Source organism: Danio aesculapii, chromosome 6, assembly GCF_903798145.1.
Source record: "Danio aesculapii chromosome 6, fDanAes4.1, whole genome shotgun sequence".
NCBI lineage: Eukaryota > Metazoa > Chordata > Actinopteri > Cypriniformes > Danionidae > Danio > Danio aesculapii.
In genome coordinates this window covers 43,350,495-43,372,233 of record NC_079440.1, presented here as the reverse complement: position 1 = coordinate 43,372,233, position 21,739 = coordinate 43,350,495, and the positions used below count along the sequence as shown (strand labels likewise).

At 37.5% G+C, this 21,739-nt stretch overlaps 1 protein-coding gene across 2 annotated transcripts; it reads right to left on the bottom strand.

Moving 5' to 3' along the window:
* Window positions 1-1,772: 1,772 nt before the first annotated feature.
* Window positions 1,773-21,620, bottom strand: eif4enif1 (eukaryotic translation initiation factor 4E nuclear import factor 1). Of its 2 annotated transcripts, none has more exons than XM_056460290.1 (19): window positions 20,954-21,620; window positions 17,598-17,734; window positions 15,881-15,954; window positions 14,833-14,960; window positions 14,469-14,743; window positions 14,187-14,385; window positions 13,945-14,105; window positions 13,069-13,201; window positions 11,245-11,421; window positions 10,605-10,876; window positions 10,064-10,144; window positions 8,068-8,194; window positions 7,869-7,939; window positions 7,451-7,584; window positions 5,946-6,021; window positions 5,655-5,784; window positions 5,234-5,572; window positions 4,933-5,109; window positions 1,773-2,819 (listed from the first exon to the last, which is right to left on the bottom strand). In XM_056460290.1, the coding sequence occupies exons 2-19, from the start codon at window positions 17,676-17,678 to the stop codon at window positions 2,635-2,637; spliced, it is 2,820 nt and encodes a 939-aa protein (XP_056316265.1). In that variant the 5' UTR covers window positions 17,679-17,734; window positions 20,954-21,620; the 3' UTR covers window positions 1,773-2,634. The 2 variants fall into 2 exon arrangements, with proteins under 2 accessions (XP_056316265.1, XP_056316266.1); XM_056460291.1 differs by having other exon boundaries at window positions 10,064-10,141.
* Between the last annotated feature and the right edge of the window lie 119 nt (window positions 21,621-21,739).

Sequence of the window (21,739 nt, the reverse complement as noted above, 5' to 3'; positions counted from 1 at the left end):
AACTTTAACTACCTTTTATAAAATATTAAAGTGCTTTAAGGAATTTTATCTGACAGACTGACACAAATATGCAGACATCTCCATTCTCACGAGTTTGAGCTCTCTCATCCTTCCAGCAGTTTTCCCGAGGTAATCTGGGAACACGTTCAGTGCTGTGAATACATTGCAAAAGCATTTCCTGCTTATTCAAATGTGCCATTAATACAGTTTAATATAGGCTTCTCTGATAATGAATATTTCACTTTAATTTAGGCTAGATTATTGTTTTATTTAACAAATCAACACAAGCTCATGGCAATTTGTGTTATGCCGCATATAGCGGACTTGTTTTGAAGTGCTTCACCTCAAATGTTATTCGTCATCCTTGTTTATAGATAACTGACAAACAAAAAAAATACATTAAAATGAAAGAAAAAATTAGCAAAAATTCGTTTCAAAGAGTTTTTTTCAAGAAAAATATACAAATGATATTTTTGTTTGTGCCCCTCCACTACTCAACTGTGCGAGTGGATGATTTGTTTCGCTCTGAGGAAAATAAGGATTTAATGAATGCTTTACTGTAATTGTTGCATCACAAACCTCTGTCATATTTGCACATTTTTAAATATGTCATTGTTTTAAAGATTTTTAAAGTCTTGAGCATCTGATTTTTCCTTGCTGCTGATTTGCTTTCATTTTCTCTGTTTCACTCGCAGCAAGTTCAGACGAGGCAGTGTTTAAGCAACCCTGGCAGAAAAATATACATTTACATTTCAATGAAAGAATATCCTAATATTAAAAAGGAATCACAAACCTATGTCGTAATGAATTCCCTTAAAATGTAGTTATTAGTTGTCTGCAAGGATCAGTGTGAGATTGAAATAAGAATAATTTAATAATTGAGATAAGAAATATGGTTATAGCAACACTTGTGACTGCTTTGGGAAATAATGCTCATCGTAGACGACACAGGATGATTGATCATGAAGGAACATGCAGTCTGGCACATTTGTTACCTACAGCAGAAGGAAAAGGGAGGGGAGGTGTGGGGGGGGGGGGGGGGGGGGGGAGAGAAGAATATTGTGAGTGACTTTCATAACCGACAATAAAATGTGTGTGATCTGACGGGGACTTGATTGAACAATCAAATGTAAAATAACAGGTTCATCATTGTACAAGTAATTTAGAAACTAATAATATCTTTATCCTTTACACTTTAATTACTCAATCCTGTGATGTGGATATTGTGCGCATGCACACTGCAATATTGATGCTCAAACGATATATTGTTCAGCCTTTATCCTAATTATAAAAGAAAGCATTGTGTCAGCGTTTTTGCTTTGTATATTTTTGACTATTCTTTTCAAAATTTGTAGTCTTTTTCTTGGTTAATGCAATATCTGTCATCCTTGGGTTTGTGAAAAGCCCTATACAATACAAAGCAATATTACACTGAATAGGAAAACAACACCCATGCCAAGCGGCCATGAGACTGGGTACAGAAAAATGGCAAAGGGAGAGAGCATATATAGCTTGGACATGCATGGATAACACACATATGCGCTCAAGTTAAAGCACCAAGGACACCCTGAAACAAAATTGCAGCATAAAAATCATGACATTGAACATTTAGGAAAAAAAATGGCCAAAGCAAGAACAGAGGATCCTGAGCATTTTGTTGAAACTGAAGATGAAGGTTGCAATAAACCATTAATTTCTTCCTCTGCAATCTGAAGTGCTTTTACTCCATTCAGACAAATTAAAACCTTGAAATTAACGAGTCAGAAATGCAATTATGTGAATGATTTTTTATTTCTTTTTTTTATATTTATTAACTATTTGTGCTTCTTAAATTAATAGCACATTACTTAATTGCGAACCCCTGCCACCCTAAAACAAATGTGATTCAGAGCAGTGCTTCTCATACAGTGACTAAGAAGACTGGCTAGAGGAGGATGGGAGGGTTTTATCTCTTTAATAATAATAAAAAAAAAATAAAGGAAACAAAGGCACAACTAGCATTTGCTTCTTGGGGTGGAAGAGTGTCCCCTCTGAGAACATTCTGGCTTCAATATTCCAGCAAAAGTTAAGGGCCTGCATCTCTGGATCCGGGATGTATTAAACTGCTACCAATGAGAACATCTTACCAACAAACCAGCAGTGCCTCCCATTCATAATCAACCTTACATGGAAAACATTGTGCAGACATTGTGTGACTGGACAAAGAGCAGGTTTTCTGTTCCCCAACAGCAGGAGAACCTTCCCCACAAGCACAGAAGGAAAATCAAAAAGGAAGTTACTTCTATGTACAAGATGGAAGAAAATCAATTCCCATAATCTGTACAATTCAGGCCTATACATTATTTACTTTACTGCAAAATCTGAAATCTCCAAAAGAACAAAACATCACTACATTACTTCGTGACAGCGGCAGGAAAAATACATTTTCCCTCTCAACTTCAGGCCTTCTTAAAGAATAAACAAAACTGCAAGGGATTCCGACAGAGCACAGAAAAAGAAAAAAAAAATAGACGGGGCTCTGACATCTGTACATAATGGTAGAAATCAAAAAGTTCACATATCTCTGACTAGAGGATCATGGGGAAGGGAAGGTTTGTGTTGCTTCACTCCTGCTGATTGGTCAGAGGATTGTCATCACTGGCGGAACTCGAGCTCGTCAACACTGATCACTTTAGTGGAAGGCATGGAAGGGAGAGGCTGCTGCAGCATGTCTGAACCAAACCACTTGGCCAGGCCCAGAGGGGGACTTGCACCTCTCCGCTGGTTTGTCCGATGGGGACCGTGGCTCTGGGGGCCTCCTGAGGAAGCCACATGGAGATCTGGAGAGAAAATAGGCATTAAAACTACACACAAATGTTATGTGCAAAGATGCTTTCTTCAGCTTCAACAACAGAAAACCTTAAACTGTTTAAATTGTAATCAGTCTTTAAAATGTCAGTAAACGAACATTGCAAACATTGTTCACTAAAGACCAACACAAGCTTCCCGCAAGCGATACGGTCTCTCAATCAGTGACACACAGGACTGAAATACTGTTTTTGCACATGTTTATGAAAATTGCACATCTGCACAAACATACACTTTGAACACTCTTGGACATTTCTGCACATTTGAAACACCCTGGCTATACACGGCCACTATATTAGGTACACTTTACTGGAACCGGGTTGGACCCCCTTTTGAATTCAGAACTGCATTAGTCTTTATAGATTCAACAAGGTACTGAAAACATTCCGCAGATATTTGTCCATATTACCATGATAGCATCACACAGTTGCTGCAGATTTGTCAACTGCACATCCATGATGCAAATCTCCCAATTCCACCACATCCCAAAGGTGCCCTATTGGATTGAAAACTGGTGACTGTGGAGGTCATTTGAGTACTGTGGAGGTCATTTGAGAACAGTGTACTCATTGTCATGTTCAAGAAACCAGTCTGAGATGATTCACATTTTATGACATGGTGCATTATCCTGCTGGAAGGTTGCCATCAGAAGATGGGGTACACTGTGGTCATACATGGATGGACATGGTCGACAACAATACTCAGGTAGGCTGTGGCGTTGACACGATGCTCAATTGGTACTAATGAGCCCAAAGTGTGCCAAGAAAATATCCCCCACAGCATTGCACCACCACCACCAGTCTGAACCGTTGATACAAGGCAGGATGGATCCATGCTTTCATGTTTTTGACAACAATTCTGATGCTACCATCCAAATGTCCCAGCAGAAATCAACTCAGACCAGGCAATGTTTTTCCAATTTCTATTGTCCAATTTTGGTGAGCCTGTGCGAATTGTAGAATCAGTTTTCTGTTCTTAGCTGACAGGAGTGGCACCTGGCATGGTCTTCTGCTGCTGTAGCCCATCCGCCTCAAGGTTCAACGTGTTGTGTATTCAGAGATGCTCTTCTGTATACCTCATTTGTAACTAGTAATTATTTGAGTTAGTCACCTTTCTATCAGCTTAAACCAGTCTGGCCATTCTCCCCTGACCTCTGGCATCTGTAAGACATTTGCACCCACAGAACTGTTGCTAACTGGATATTTTCTCTTTTTCGGACCATTCTCTGTAAGCCTTAGAGATGGTGGTGCATGAAAATCCCAGTAGATTAGCAGTTTCTGAAATACATTCGCATTCTGATGCTTAGTTTGAACTGCAGTAGATCGTCTTGGCCATGTCGACATGCCTAAATGCATTAAGTTGCTGCTATGTGATTGGCTGATTAGAAGAAAAAAAAAAAAAACTGCATTAACAAGCAGTTGGACAGGTGTACCTAATAAAGTGGCAAGTGAGTGTATATTGTGCATTTCTAGTGTACTTCATACAGGTGAGTGGGCTTGACAAACCACCTATAGGATCCACTCCTTCCTCTTATGCACCAGACACTGTTATTAACATTGTTTGCACATAACTTTTCCTAATTTGTGCTACAGCCACATACTCTATATTGAAGTACAAAGTCTTCATATATTTTAAATTACCATTTTAGGTTCACGGTTGTGCAAGTGTTTCACTACATAAATAAAAATGGAATTTATCAGCCAATGGCCACACAAACATTTAAGTATTACAAAGGTTTTATACACTTCAGAAAAAAAAAAATAAATAAAAAAAAAAAAAGGTTGAGGCAAATCAGCATATCAGAATTGTTTCATGTGACACTGCAGACGGGAGCAATGGATCACAGGAATTCATTACTTATTATACATTAGTTAAAACCAATTTACAATGTAATATTTCAAATATTAAAATTTGTTTTAAAAGGCAGCCTTTAATTTGCATGGCAGTACCAAAAGTTACCACTAGATGAAATTGGTTTCTCATTCATCTCCATTTTTGACCAAAACACAAGTATGAGTCTTTTTCTGGACACTGAAATTTGATTAAATGTTGTCAAATGATATTAAATGTTGGCATGGTACATACTGGGTCTCTGCTGCTGTTGTAGCTGATGTTGCATGACTGCTAACTGCACGTGTGTTCCTGCAGCTCTGGGGGCCATGAGCGGATGTCCTGCAGGACCAAGTGGATACAGAGGCTGTCCTAAAAGTGCTGGAGGCAAACCCTGAAGCTGAGACAGGTCTACAGCCTGAGGAAACATGCCTAGGGGAGAGAGAGAGGGGGAAAAAAGAAAAAAAAAAAAAAAGATATTTACGTGATCAATTTGCAATCGGAACACATCAGGCAGAGCCTTGAGGTTTAAACCCTTTCAGAGACTAAAACCAACCTGTTTGTAATAATGTGGGTCCGAGCTGTTGAGGCTGGATGCCCTGAGCCAGCATCCTCTGCATCACGCCGGGGTGAAGCTGGGGTGGAGGTCTGACCAAGGGGACGTGAGGAAGCAGAGGGACCGGATACATCTGGGGTCTGGGGAAAGGAGACGATGGCCCTGGGGACAGCATGGTGGGAGTGTGGGGGCCTGTTACCGATGGAGGCCTGGGTCGCTCTGGGTCTTTGCTATGGCGGTTTTGAGTGGGAACAGGGGTGGAGCAGGCTTTTACCCCACCAGTTTGAGGACCACTGGTGTCCACATCTTCCAGGAAGGAACTGGGAGACGGAGGTCCATCTATAAATCATAGAAGAGAGTTTAGACGAGGGAAAGATGAAAAAAAAGAGGGGCAGGGAAATACTTGAGCATGGCTTCATACCATCCTGTGAGTTATGAGAGTTCACAGTCTCCTCTTTGCTTCCTGGTCTACTCCCAAGATCATCTCGACTCTTCTCTTTTGACTCGTACATTTTTTTGATCACAGAGGTGGGAGTGAAGGATGGAGACAACTGGATGGAGGAGAAAAAAAAAAAAAAAAAAAGTTACATTTTTAATGTTTAGTCTACAGAAGGACATTTAAGTTACTTAAAATGATTAACTGACACTGTAAAATATGAACAGAATGACAGGTTCAAATGACTCAAATTACAATAATTTAGATTTGACTTACGACACTTGTAACTGTACTGCCAGGTGATGTCCGGCCAGGCAGGTGAGGAACAGGTGAACGGTTCATCCGAGTTGGTCTGCAAAATAGAGGATACAGAGCTCAATGAAACTGATTTTACACTGTACACAACATTACCTGCCCCTTTATTTACTCCATCTTTGATTAAAAACGTTTCATTTTCTTCAATAATTTAACCGTACCATCAGTTTACAAATTTTTTTTTTACATCCTTAACACCCTCGTTTACAACAACAGCTGAAGTTACGGTAATTAGATGTTCCTATCATAAATACAGATAAATATACTCAGATAAAAAAAAGCATATACAGACAATAGTAAAAAAATAAATAAAACCACAATGCAATAATAATAATAATAATAATAATAATAATAATAATAATCAAATCAAATGAAATAACACTTTTACCATGGGTCTCACCACAGTGACCGTATCCTCTAAAAATGCCAAATAATTTCCCCATTTTTGATAAACATTCAATTTATTAGGTAATCTATACGTCATTTATTTATATGCTGCCACCTTCCCCAATTCCTTAACCCATTCTTGAAATGGTGGACCTGCTGAATGCTATTCCCTCATAATTATTTCTTCTGCAATAATAATACTTATTTGAATCCACTCAGACATCTTCACACCAGAACCCAACACGCACGAACGGGTCTCCCAGAACATATGTTTTAGGACAAAACGGAAAAATCCTGTATTTTAAAACAGTACCACAGGGCATGTTTCAAATCTCCTTCTTCGCTCTCACATCTCCTGCATTCAGCAGAGTCCTTCAACCCAAGCCTGAAAAGCCTACTCGGAGTTACATTTTTTTTATTGTATTAAGCGTACTCCTACATTTCTTGACATTACATTACAGTTTTGGCAAATTTTCATGTGTTGATTGCTAAATGTACAATTTAGATCTCTACTCAACAATTTTAAGCGCAGGGTGGAAACTACAGCCCATCTTTTCCATTAACCATTTATAATACACTGAAACTTCATGCCCTTTTCCATATGCTCTAAGAATTACTGATAAACTGCAGTCCTTGTCTGGAGCTCGACGACCCATCCTAAAAGTTCTATTTAATTGATGTCTAATCTGTGAATATCTCCAAAACTGATTTCTGTTGAGGCCAAAATGTATGATTAACTGGTTAAATGATTTGAAATGGTTATTTTCAAAGATACCCTAGCTTAAAAATACCATTCTCTATCCGTTCCTTGCAAAGAAATTTAGATTTTTCAATAAACAAATTGGGATACAGCCATTATTTACCCCATCTAAATGAACAGCACAGTTAGAGTTATTGACTTCTTTAGAATGTATACAAGTATGTCAAAGTTTCACCTTTTCAATATATATACTTTTTACATAGAACATTATACAATATAGGCGTATTAAAAACAAGACTGTACTGAAATGCATCTCTGTTTACAAGTTGAGCTATTATAACACCTGTGACCTGCAGTAGTCTCGGATAATCAAAATTACCTGTTGCGAAACATCTTATCATGAGCCTGTTTGTTGTAGGCTTGTTGGTACTGTGGGCGGTTAAGAACTGCCAAATCCTGCTGAAACAAAGCTTCCAGATTGGCCTGGTCCACTCCCATTGGCAAAGCTCTCATCTATAAAAAAATAAACAAAATAAAAAAAGTATTTTCTAGTTAATCTAAAACCAAGAACCGCTCAATCCTGTCATGTCTTTTTAACGTTTGTTTTCCTGAGGAAAGGGCACCGCACATCATGGTGGGAATGTGGATGTTCAGCAAACACTATATTGCTACTTAAAAGAACTTCTGAGTATGCACAAAATTACTAGGCTGCCATTTACTTAACAGCCATTTATTTTGATAAACCTTATATAAAAAAATAAGGTTTAAATAAATTATCCATATTCTTTGTATCTTACCGGTTGTGTATTCCTGGCACGGTGCAAGTCTGGAATTTGATCCAACACTGTTTGCGGACCACCATGGAACCCTGAGAATGGAGGGGTAAAAGCCATGGCATTACATTCAAACCATAAATTTCTATTTAGGTTTTTGCTATTTTTTGCTCCCACATACAACATCCCTCTATTGGAATAAAGTAATTTACACCTAACTTACCTGTTGCAGGTGACATGCCTGGGAAAAAGTCCTGCATCGGTGATCTCTGTGGGAAGAGTGGGGGTGAAGCACGGTGGTGTATGAGGCCTGGTACAGGAACAGGGCCATGGGGGGTAACCAACAATTCCTAAAACACAGTGAAAAAATAAAATTTAAAAAAAAGATCTTGTTTGCGTGGTCCGTTATCACCCATAAATCTACAAGCACTGCATTATAATGCAAGTAGTCAAGATTACGATTTATTATAATAAAAAAAAACACAGCATTATAACTACACTGCTAGTAGTTTAACCTTCACCCAGTGATTACTGGCTGAACATTGGATGCATGTGACAGTAAATGCGTTACAAAGTACTCCTCTGACTGGATTAATTTGAAAAGATTTGAGATGCATCTTAAAATTCAACAACAATCCTGGTAACAAATGGTACTTTTCCACTGCATGGTACAGTAAAGCTCACTTTCAGAGTCTTATCCACTTGGTTTCGAACCCAATACTTTTTGTTTAGTACCACCTAAGGTGAGCTTGCAAGTGACCCTTTACCAAAATGTGAGGTATGCACACTGATTGGTGAGAGACAAGCATCCCTACCCATGTCATTAGATTTGTGACATGACACCAAACCGGCAATGTTTATTAGTCAGCAGCAGCCACTGTTCAAGAATACCATTTCATCTGTAGCATCCATAGCCTGTGTGTTATTGGTTGGTTTCTCACACATTTGTTTGTTGCCTTTACGATAATGTCACAGCAGTAAGGCAGTAATCAAGAAATTAGTGTATATAAATCAACTAAATGCTGAATTTTCAAAAGGTATACATAGTTCATGGCATAGACTTCAATAGCTTTACAGACAGGTTATTGTAATGTCACAGAAATGTTCCTGCACCCCTAAACACTACACAGAACAAAAACTGATTAGTTTAACATGACAGGCCTATGGACAGCCTGTGGCCAATGACAGTGTCCAGATTTTCTGCTGCGAGTCCAAACTACTTAAATATCTGTTCACCAATGCCGTTTAGCACACACTATGACAGTTAATTTTGCTAACCGAATACCACCGCTCGTTAATCGAATATTAACCACTACCTGGTCAGATTAATATAAATTAAAATTTAATTAAAAAAATATATAAATAATTGCCATGTCTATGGTGTCTGACACATTAAATATTGCATTGTTTAAATACTGATGTTTTAACATGCAAACAGATTAACAACAGAACAGAAAAAAAAAAAAAAAAAAAAAAAAAAAAAAAAAAAAAAAAAAAAAAAAAGACATTTATCACTTAAATGACAAATTTAGACTACAAAACAAAAACACTGACTGAATCATTTTAAAAGAACCAGTATAGGGTGTTTTTCCCCATCACATGTTTTTTTTTTTTTATTATTCCAAAGAAATATAGCAGGCTACCTTAAAAATTGATCGCTCCACTGAAAATATGCATTTAATTAATGCTCTGCTGTTATTCTTGAATCACAAACCTCTATCAACATTTGTAATAGAAGTCATTAATTTAAAGATTATGTCTTGAGCATCTGGTTTTACCTTGAAGACATAAGACAATGACAAGGCTCATATGTTGACTTTGTAAAGTATAGGCTACCATAGCATATAACCATTTGTTTGTTTACACATGATATTGCATTAATTTGCATACATGTTTTAAAATCTATAAAATGAAAGCCTCAGTTTGGTGTGTAGTTGTCATTATGTAAAAATCAAGAAAATTTTGGGATTTGTTTGATTCGTAGATTATGTAGCACACATTTTAGAAAGTCTTGTTTTGCGGCTTCCTTCTCCAATTGATTTAACAGTGAATCTGTAATAAGCATCCCTATCAGTTGCCGAAAAAAAATAAATAAATTAAAAAAAAAAAAAAAAGTATAAAAAAAAATTATATATGGTTTTACAGATTTCATGACAAGCATTAATGAAGTGAACATATATTGAGCAGTTAATGAAATCAATAAGACTTTGACAGGTCACCTGAAAGATGTTTTTCTGCTGAGATGCAGGTACCTGCGCCTCCGTCAAGGACACAAGAACAGGATCCACTGACTGCTGCTGCTATACACAAAAGCAAAAGGGAAAGAAAAAAAAAAAAAAAAAAGAAAAAAAATAAGAAAAAACCCCACGCACATTACTTTCACTTTAAATTTCAGACAAAAAGAATACTCCAAGACAGCATGTACACTATTAGTCCATCAAGATTTGTTAGTTAACATCACACACACGTACCGGACATTGCTTGAATGAAATAGGCAAGCACGTTACAAAAGAAAAATCACAGATATGCCAAGCATGCAAAAGTCAGCCACAAATGCCAAACACAAATTTATGCCCATCACTAGTCCAAAATAAACACTCATTTACTACCCCAAACTAGCAAGCAAACAGCACTAGCATACATTGCATTATGCATACTTAACTTACGGTTGGACTCACAAAAGCAGCTTTACCTGGGGCTTGACAGCATGCAGCAAGCGATTCAAAAACATGCAAACAAAACCGCTGGCTGCATACTTACATTGGTCCCACTGGCTTTTGGGAGGGTGGGCAGAGTTCCACTTGCCTTCATGGTGTTGACTAATTTATTAAATGCGGACATATCAGAGTCTCGTGGTCGTGCTGTAGTCTTGGTTCCACCTGTCAGAGCCTCTTCCAGGTGCTCCGCCATGAAAGGAGTTCCACCACCTCCACTGGACTGTCTTTGAGGTAATGGAGCCGGTTCAGGCTGCACCTTCAGTCCTTTCAGACCCACCTCTACCTCCTCTAGAGACAACGCCACACCTGAACTCGCTGGAAGAGGGAAGACAAACATAAAATAATTCATTTAGTGCAATTTTACAACGTACATTGATTAGGGGGCTATAGACGTAGTCTATAAAAGGATCCAGTTTGATTATACTTGAAGAAAAAAAATATATGCAGACTCCTTTTATGAAATCTTATAAACAACAACAATAAATAAATAAAAAAGTAAATAAGAAAAGAAACAATACAAATAAATAAGACAATAAAATCCAAAAATTTTTTATAAAAAAAAATAATAATAATAAATAAATAAAATAATATAAACAAAATACTAATTTATATAAATAAATTAAATACAAATAAATAAAGATTAATATAAATAAATAAAATAAATTACGCAGGATAGCACTCACTGCTCTCCTTTAGGTGAGCCTTGTTAACATTCAGGCTGGACAAGAGAGGTTTCAGGTCAATATTGGCTTTATGCAGCAGCTCCAGTATGTCCACCTTCTCCTTGTGTTCCGCTGAAGAGATAGGGGTGAAGTACAAAGATGTACCCTGATTCAGAGATCCAGTATGGGGATCGAGACCTGTCACAAAGCACAGTAAACATCACAGTAGAGTGATCCACAGAAAGTGCTTGATATATTGAGCTTGTTTTTTATAAATATTGAGTCACACATGCAACACATGAAAACACACACTCTGCATCAGTCACTTAGTGTAAAATTGGACTGCTAGTTACCTCATACAACCTCCCTGTATATTATTAAGACATGGTCACTATCATATTTACAGGCTTTTTGCACTATATACTGCTTTGTATCACACTGTACTTTTTGCACTATATACTGTTGAATCTGCACAACTCTGGTTTGAACTCTTTGCAATCTTCCCATAAGTGAAATTGTATTGTTTACAAAAAAATAAAATAAAATTTGTATAATTTAGATTATATTATACGTCTAATAGTATTTATTGTAATTTCTTTTTAAAATTCTACTTTTTGTATTAATATTCGATGTGTGGGGTCTAGAGTTTGAGTAACGCAATTACGTAACGCAATTATGACTCTCTGTATGTCCTGTACATGTGGTTGAAATGACAATAAAGCTGTCTTTGGTTGGTGCCAATAGCCTTGTGGTTAAGTGCATTAAGTGCGCCGACATAGCACCATAGTGCTCACAGCGACCAGAGTTAGATTCCCAGCTCGAGGTCCTTTGCTGGCCTTTTCCCCGCTCTCTGCTCCCAATACTTTCCTGTCTGTAACTGCCATCGTCCTATCCAAATCAAAAGATGAAAAATCCCTATATTTATAAAGGAAAAAAAATAAATAAAAATAATAAAGAGCTGACTTTAACGCACAAAGTCGCATAATGATGTTTAATGGTCACAAAAAAAGAAAAACAAAAAAATTGTTATTGTTGAGCTCGTTTATGTTTGTTTAGAACAGGACATGTGTGCCCACGGATAAAGTCTACAGTGCACCCTGAACTGTTTGCAGGACATTTTGCCTGTTTTTTTTTTTTTTACCATACGTGGGAAATAAAATTAGTTATAATAATAATAATAATAATAATAATAATACTTTTTATAGCATACAATAGAGACAGCAGCTACGTTTCCATCCACCTATTTTTATGCGCATTTTGGATAGCCGCATAAATCGGTTGGAAACATCAAGATGCACATAAATTTGCATAACTGAGGAGGATAAACTTTTTATTTGATAAGACAAGATGTGCATAAACTACAATGGAAACACTAACAGAACAAATTCCAGTATGCGCATTAAAAGGTCATGTGATTTTGTTATAAGAGATCATGTAATAAAAAAAAAAAATGAAAAAAAAAATGTGTGAATGGACACACCAGCAGGCTGAGCACATTGTAAAACATCTGAAACGTTGTTTAGGTCATTCTAAAACACCTTAACCATTTCAGTATTAGAGTTACTATATTATTAATGACCTCAAGCATACTGCACTAAAAAATAACTTTAGCTTAATTTCTGTGAAGTCAACCCTTACTATTTTTCCTTTTAAATGCAACTAGCCTCAGTTGGTAGATCAGTTGGTTATAAAGACTAAGGAATTATTAACATTTAACAAAAAGTATTTAGTTAAAATGCTGAATGTCGAGTAAAATAGGAAAATGGAGAATATCAGTAACAGCTCAATATCAGTCAAAATCTACAACCAGAGCAAGGTGAAGAGACTGGAGTAGGAAAGATTTACCTGCCAATCTCTCCAACTCCTCATGTGGTGTGGAACGCAGACTGCTGGAGCGGCTGCCAGAGGGGCTTCTGTTACTGGAGAACCAGCGGCTAAAACGGCTGACTGGACCATCAGCAAGAACATCTTCAATCATCTGGAGGAGAACAAAAGAAACCCATTGTTTAAACTGTTACAGCATAGAAGCAGGAAACGGCCTTGGGGAGTGAGTGACACTTACGTGAAGTGTGTCTGCAGACTGCTTAGCACAATGGGGTGAAAATGGGCATTGTGGAGAATGGTTTACAAGAACCCAACTTAAATTCAAAATTGCAAGTCTAATTTTGCACAATCATTGTGCATCCCCCTCCCAAAAGTTTCAACAGAATTATTATAATCCTTAGAGTCAGATGGGCATAAATTTGCATATCAGTGAGCTTTCTGTAGAACAAAACTTAAAACCAACAAATAGCTTGATGCTATACAACCATAAAAGCAACAATATCACATTTCTAACACCAAAGTCATCAACATTTGAACCATTCTGCAATCACCAGTACATAAAGCACTAATATTACATTAATTCATTTACTGGGCACTTCAAAAGATTCAAAATCCATTACAGAGAATAACATTAGAACATCATAGGCCAGAAAGCACTACTACTGAAGAGATGTAAAAATAAGAAAAACAGTGAATTGTAAAGAGTCCTGTTATAGGACAGGGACTGAGACGAGTGATTAAAAGTCCCCAGAAAGCACCGAATAACCTCAAACCAGCAGAACAAACATCTCGCTCAACCCTAGGTGTGATTTGTTGTGTACTGCTTCTCCCTTTGAGACAACCCAGATATTCTGTGCCAATCACCCTTAGAAACATGCAGTGCTCCCCATATCTTACCGAAGCCAGACCAGGCATGGTCTTTTCAAGATTGAAGAACTCATTGAAGTCAAAATCTCCAGGGGTTTGCTCAGGAAGAAGCTCAGCATGTGGAACCTCTTGATCAGCTCCTGACTCCCGAACTACTTCAGGGCCGTCTGAAAGCCCACCATTGCATTCAACTGTAGAAAAAAAAGAGATTGAATAAATACAAGCCCACCGATGATTGCACTTGTTTGAGACCACATTTCTACAGCACATGCCTTCTTTAACGGACTCTGGCCTCTTCTTGGAACGTTTGGTCCTCCGTTTGTCATCCTCCAAGATTTTGTCATCAAAGCCAATAAGCTCAATGGTCTCAGACTGACTAGTGGGTCCACCAGAGAACCACTCTGGCTCCTCTTCTGCATAGGAGTCATTTCTTCTTCTCTCGCTGAACACTCTTTTGTCCCCAAAATCTCTCTGTAGGAGAAGGCAAACAACATTCAGTCTCTGTGCAAACACTATAGCAAAAAGATGACCTCAGCATCAGTTTGGCACAATACCCTAAATCGCTTGTCCTTGAAGTCACGCTCTCTGTCTCGTTCCCTCTCTTTGTCAACCCGTGCATCCCTCTCAAAAACGCGTGATGCCATGATCCGGCCACTGCCGATGCGTCGTGCTCCCCCCAAACGAAGTGACTCATTTTCTTTGTTCTCCAGAGGGCTGGTGGGTCGGCGAGGAAGGGCGGTTTGTGCAACTTGACAGCCACCACCAAAACTACGACGTTGTGGACTCAGAACCACCTCTAGATCATCATCTTTTACACGTTCCCGGGGATCTGAGGAAAAGATCATTTAAGATAAACTCCCTCCAGAAACAGGGTTTTAATGGCACCTTATGTTATTTGAATCAGCTGTGTTCAATTACCTGCAATTCTTCTTTTAAGTGGGACTCTTTCATCTACGTAATCTTTCTTGTATCCTTCAGCAGGACAGCTGGATTCTGAAGAGGGATATAGTGAAGCATGCCATTTTTCAGGGTCCCAGACGCCGTCGCTATGAAGGAGACAGTACAGTTAATGCATAAAATTCTAAGCCTGTCAATATATAAGCCACCTTTTAACACTTATTAATGTCAGACACAAACGACTACAGTAAGTGAATTCTTATCAATTAATTGAGCAGCTGTTTGTTACATGCTACAGAACCATTGGTAAAATTAGGACAACACTAGGGATCCGTTCTTCATACCTTGCTTAAATGATCCAAGATAATTTGGCAGAGGCTGGATCTTTCAATCTCGATAACTGATCTCTGGCTAATTTGGTTCTTCAAACAAGTTTGCGAATCAGATTAAAATGTCTGGATGAACTGATCTGAGATCACTGCATGCATCAATCCTCAAAATCATGATCAGCAATGCAACGACTGGCTGATGGCACAGCAGCATAATGACATCATCTGATTAATATTCAATTATCCATGGGAGCAAAATTACATAAAATCGTAGTAAACGGTTTTAAATATAATACGCAATAACTTGCCACTTTAGTTGAGGGCTGCAGGCTTAACACTTTAACGTGTTTACATTTAAAGCGGATTTTCTTTTTAGTAGCCTAGGCCTATTCAAGTTTCTTGATCTGTGTAAGATATGACGGGCTGTTTAAATTAAATTTGTATCAAAAAAGCATTTTGATATCAGTGTCTGCCACTTTTGAAGCATCAAATGAGTTCAAAAGAACGAAACGATCCTGGATAATGTCAAATCGTCAATAAGCAAATCCAGCTAATGAAGTAATCCAAAAAAAACAGACCCCTTTTGTCAATGGCTAAAATAAGCTAATGAAAAGATAAAGGTTTCAGTATAGGATGATTGCAGCCAAACTTTCAACTGATGTCCTTTTTTTGCAAACAGTAACCAAAAGATAGCTTCACACATGGTGTTAGAATTGGAAATAAAAGCTGAATAAGTTCACCTGTCATATTTCTCTGAAAGACACTCTGGCCTCTCATTGGAAATGGGCAATTCTTTGATTTCCATAAGCTCTTCCTGCAAAAACAGACAGTAGACCAAGAAAACAAACTGAACAAAACTGTAACATTTAGTGCGTTTTCACACTAGCTAGTTTGGTTAAAATGGATGCTTGTCCCAAACTTAGGTATGCTTCATGTAAAAGGCTATATGGTTTGTGAAAACATGAAAGCAATCTCACTAAACTGTGGGAGTGAGTCACAATGACCCTGTGATTCTCTAAACCTGTGGATTCTCACACAGAGAGGAGGCATACATAATATCTGCTTTCCTTCAGAAGATACAGTATCCCACTGCTTGCTCTATAAAATGTCAAGTACACTGAAAGCAGGAGGAGGAAAGTGCTGCTCTATGCTCACACTTTAGATGCAAAAAGGAAGGTCTCATAGTTAATTACTACCAAAATGTGTTTTCACTAAATATATGCCAATCTAGACAATGCCAACCCAGCTATTATATTAGAATTTTTTAAATAAGTATTTTACATATTTTATCCTCATTTTTTAATTCAGGGTTCACATACATTTTTACTACTAAAATTCCATGACTTCCATGATTTTTCCAAGACCTAAGTAACCTTTCATGACCTAATGTTTCATGCAATGTGTACATAGGCCTATGTGTGGTAAAAGAAAAACAATGCATGTTCAAATTACAGCATATCGTAAAACACGCAGCAATTTATTTAGTTTCAATTTATATCCATGTCAAATTGATTTAGATAATGTCTACACCGCACTAAAAATGTGAGAGTATGTGATTGGCCAAGGACAGAATAGAAGTCAGGACAACCTATATTCAAGAATACAGATATTTGTTGTCCATGACTTTTCTAAAACTGTGGATTTTTCGTTTTTTCCAAAACTTTTGCAGGCCTGGAAAACGCCTCGTCAAAATTCCATGACTTTTCCCTGTTTTTCATGACCGTATGAACCCTGTTAATTATACATGGCGGTCAAGAACCTTTGCTTGCCACCCATAGTTTGTAAGCAGCACAGCTGTCTTGAGCATTGTCACACACAAAACAATCTAATAAAAGTATTTAAAATAAACAATAGAAAAAATAAATTAAGTTATTTAAGAAAAAAAACCAAAACAATAGTGACCTTGACCAAAACCTACTGCGTTAACAGTCTAGATAAGTCCCCTTTCTCATTTCCCTGGTTGCATTTGCATTGTCAAGAAAGTCTGAAGTGCTGCAAGCCAGCTGACAGTGTACTCCTGCAATTAAACATCTATTTTTTTTTTTCCTTTTAACATAATGAAAGTCAAATGTATGGGAATGAAACTGGAAAACAGTTTTGTAGGATACACGTAGGACTCAAATCATTAGACTGGTTAACCCTGCTTTTAAAATCTTGGCAATGCGCACATCTCAACAGACAATAAATAAAATGCAGAGAAGCAAGTCACCACAGTGCATTTATCAGTATCACACCTTTTTCACTTGCATGTACATGATTTTATGAAAGAAAATATGTTTCTAATTTGGTTTAATTAAAACCAACTTCAAAGCCATGCATCATTACAGTCTTTAATTCTGTAGTAAATTTTAAACTGTAAAATGTTACAAAAGTAATTGTTCAAAGTTGCACTATATCATCAAAACGCCAAGACAAATTTTCTCATGTGATGTACTCACTTTCAAGAACTGTTCTCACCTTGGTATACCTATAGGCAGAGGTCATTACTGAGTCCTTGATTGGGTCCACCAAGTTTTCACCATTTTCGTCCTTCTCCATGACTGTGGTGGCTGGTCCAACTGAAGTGAAGCCCCAATACCAGACGCTCTGGGCACCTGTCAGATTCTGTAGTGTTAGTTTAACTGCAGTGTCAATGTTCTACAACATTTTGGAAAGATCTCAAACAACTACAACAGCTTATATAAATTGACTATATGCACAGCTAGTGTTTTTCAGCCAATGACGAACTTCCGGTGAAAGCTTTGTGACTTTTTTCAATTTCATAAGATTTCTTTTACAGCATTGATGTTGTACTGCAATTCAAATAACAGCAGTTAAATAGATTTAAGCATCCATTTGATTATAAAACCGTAAAAAGAGAAAAGACGCATGTGCCGTCATCAGCAGCAGGCTAGTGTGGAAACTCCATTGAAAACACTGGGGTAAAATTAATTTTCATATTTTAAAAGACATGGCTCGGAAAAATGTAATTTAATGCAGTGCTTCTTGTTTGGTCTGAGACCCACTTCATGTCAAATCTCAGCCAGGCAGTGAAGGTCTTAAACGCTGTGATTTTGTATAGGATGACAATTCACTGGAAGCCCTGGGGCTGGCTGACTTAAAAGTCCATGTGCATAAACCCCATTAACCCCAAAATGACAATTTACTGTTCATTTATTCATCCTCAGGCCATCCAAGATGTAGGGGACTTTTTTTTTTTTTTTTTTTTTTTTACCAGTAGCACATAATATATTTTTAGTATTTAGTAATATTTTTATTATGAAAGCTCCGATCAGTTGGCCAGAGATTATCAGATGATAATCACATTCCATGACTCGATCGGTACTCGTTAATCTGGCCGATCTCATGAAAAGATCAAGTGTTTGTTTAGGATTTTACAAGCAGAGTTAGATGCATGTGTGTGCCCTTGTTATACATCAGCAGCACCACAGCACATGAGCAATGTTTCCAAATTGCATTGTTAATCATTTTTCTTACCATTTTGAATGTTTTTATCCATTTTAATTAGTAAAGCTGCTTCTGACCATTACATGTGTACAACATCCTTAATTTATTATCTTAGGTAAGGCGAGAACTCCTACTTGAAGGGTAATTGTGCTTATGTTATGACAAAGTTATATAAAGCTTAAAGAATCAGAATTGGTATCGGCCATTCACCTTGACAAGGAATCGGTACTTTGTATTGGCTGTAAAAAACCTGCTGGAGCATCCCTAGTTTTTAGATATTAACAGACCAATCGTTTTGCTTCACAAGCACTCCAGGATTGCATTACCAGGAGCTACTTGTATTAAAATTTACTTTATGTATGTTTTTTAACCTCTCAAATTATCTGCTACCATGCATATTATTTACTTCTCACCAAGGACCACAGTTCCAGGTAGGGCTGTGCAATTAATGAAATCAGTCACAGCAATTATAGAATAAATGTATTTTATTTCCCCAGCCCTAACAATATGTATGACTGCCATCTGTGTGTGACTGTGTTACTAGCCAATAGAGTGAGCCTACTTTCATTCCGCCCAATGAGAACTTTTCAATCTGCCTCTTGTCTGCCATGTTAGTTTGCGGAGTGTTCTGTATTTTTAGAATTATTTTTTGTACAATAAGCTACATCATCTCCCTAATTTGAGTTGAACTTGTTTACAGAAAGGTAATTTTATTTGTGCTTACTGTTTGCTCTAGAGCAGAGATGCCCAAAGTACAGGCCGCGGGCCAAAGTTGGCCCATTGTAACCTTTAATTTGGCCCACCATCCCATCTAAGAGGAGAGAGAGTATGATGAAGAGGGTTGGGGTGAATGTCTTAAATTTAATTTTAGATCGTCATTTCTAATTTGATGAAACCTTTTGGTTTGTTTTATTGCTGAGCTACAAAAAAGGCAAACAGAAATTAAATGTTTCAATTAAATGCTAATTAATCAGATTTTTTAATATGTAAACTGTCACTCGACAAGTTTTATAAAGGCACGTAAATAAAGGCAAAAACTAATTTTAAATCAAGTAATTGTTATATATTAGATTGTTTTTACTGTAATAAGTTGATTAAAAGTTGTAAAATAAAACCTGGATTAGTTAATATACAGCAATGTTTTCTAGTCATTTTTAAAAATTATTTAATAAATTAGGAAATTACCCATGGTAAATTACCCCACGGGTAGCACAGAGTTGCACAGTGGGTAGCACAATCACCTCAGCAAGGTCACTGGTTCGAGCCCCGGCTGGGTCAGTTGGCGTTTCTGTGTGGAGTTTGCATGTTCTCCCCATGTTTGCGTGGGTTTCCTCCGGGTGCTCCGGCTTCCCCCACAAGTCCAAATTCACCTGCTATATGTGACTTGGGTAAGTTAAAATTGTCTGTAGTGTGCGTGTGTGTGAATGAGTGTGTATGGATGTTTCCCAGTGACGGGTTGCAGCTGAAAGGGCATCCCCTGCGTAAAACATATGCTGGATAAGTTGGCGGTGCATTCCACTGTGACGACCCCAGATTAATAAAGGGACTAAGTCGAAAAGTAAATGAATGAAATTACACCATCTATATTTACCTTCGACCCACTAGCCTCAATCAAGTTTGGTTTTTGGCCGTTCATGAGAAAAAGTTTAGGCATCACTGCTCAAGAGAAAAATGAGTTTCATTTCTGAATATTTAAAAACTAATTTGAATAAATGTTTGAGCAAGTGAATATCTTTTCAGTTTCTTTTTTTACTAACACTCACTGAATTTTAGCAATTAAAAGCCAAGATACAGATTATTAAGCTGAATCTTGACTACAAAATTAAAATCGCAAATTAAACCACAATAGCTGTCAAAAAAAAAAATTGCAATTAGATATTTTCCCCAAATCGCACAGCCGAAGTTCCAGGTACATAATATTTAATAAAAATTACAATAAAAGTAATGTTCAACAAATCTATCTCCTACATTTTAGATGACATTAAAAGCAATTTTACATTTCTGAGTGAACTATGCTTTTTACACCAACTATCCAGATCACACTCAGTTGCTCACCGATTTTGATTTTACGAACAAGCATCTTAGCAAGTATACAAATTCCTCAGTCAATGAAGACTTCAAATTAAATTTAACTTCAATCCATTAACACGGGTTGAAGGTGTAGGGATTTAATATGATGTAAATGTCTGGCTCGTGTGTAATACGAGAAGCTGTTGTATTAGCAAATGACGAGGCAGACTGCAAACAAACTAACGTTAGAAAAGCCTAATCAGCCAGGTGCTAAAGCATGAATCTACACTTTCAATACACGAATAACTCTTATGTTCTGATAAAACAAGTATTGGTCAGCATATTTACCAACTCACCTGATATTTGAAACGGTGTCACAGCACCTTCTCGGTCCCCGCCGGGTTACCTCAGTTAGCTAGCTTCTGGCTACCTGTCCTATACCAAACTACAAGAGATGCCGGAGTCAGTCCAGATTTCAGAATGGACGCGGATGAAGTTTCCTGCATAAAAATAAAGTTGCTCTATCGACGGTGTTGAAGGGGGATTCGGATATCGCTTGTCACTCCAGGTGGAATCGTTAATTGACAGAGAGGAGCATCTCATTAGCAAACTGGCTAAACTTATCAAGCCGACGCCGAGGATTTACTTCGGTTCTTACGGACGAGCGACTATTTGTGCACCATATCCAGCCTTTAATTGTACATTTGGTTTATTTATCCTTTGGGGTTCTTTTCGTGGGAGCGATAAACATGAAGAAACGCCGTGTTTGTTTGTTTATTTATAGGCTAGTGAGTCAGGTTAGCAAGCTAGGAAACTTATCCACACTCATAAATCTGAACAGCGCAGGTCTAAAGCGCGCCAGTAAATTAAAGCTCACGTATATTAGGACCAAATCCGGCGGAAATTTTGGTTTCACGATTCGATTAAAGCTTGTAGTCCGGCTTCAACAATCAATGTACCTCGGGGTACTTTCTCTGAGCTCTCTCTTTCGTCTCTGTTCAGTCGCAGAGCGGCGAATTTCTTCAGATCTCTGACTGGTTCTGAGAAAGGCCCCAATCAAGGATTATATAGCTTCTAATCACGCCTTCTCCAAAGTTTTATAAAACTAGCTATTATTTTTGATAAAGATTTTAAATGTTACA

What these genes read in the sequence shown, in the direction of transcription:
- eif4enif1 (XM_056460290.1), bottom strand. Translation starts at nt 17,678, where the DNA reads ATGGAGAAGGACGAAAATGGTGAAAACTTGGTGGACCCAATCAAGGAC. An exon ending in AGGCATGTCACCTGCAACAG is followed by an intron (nt 7,940 to 8,067) that starts GTAAGTTAGGTG and finishes CTCCATTCTCAG; the next exon opens with GGTTCCATGGTGGTCCGCAA. An exon ending in GATAAGATGTTTCGCAACAG is followed by an intron (nt 6,022 to 7,450) that starts GTAATTTTGATT and finishes TCTATTTTGCAG; the next exon opens with ACCAACTCGGATGAACCGTT.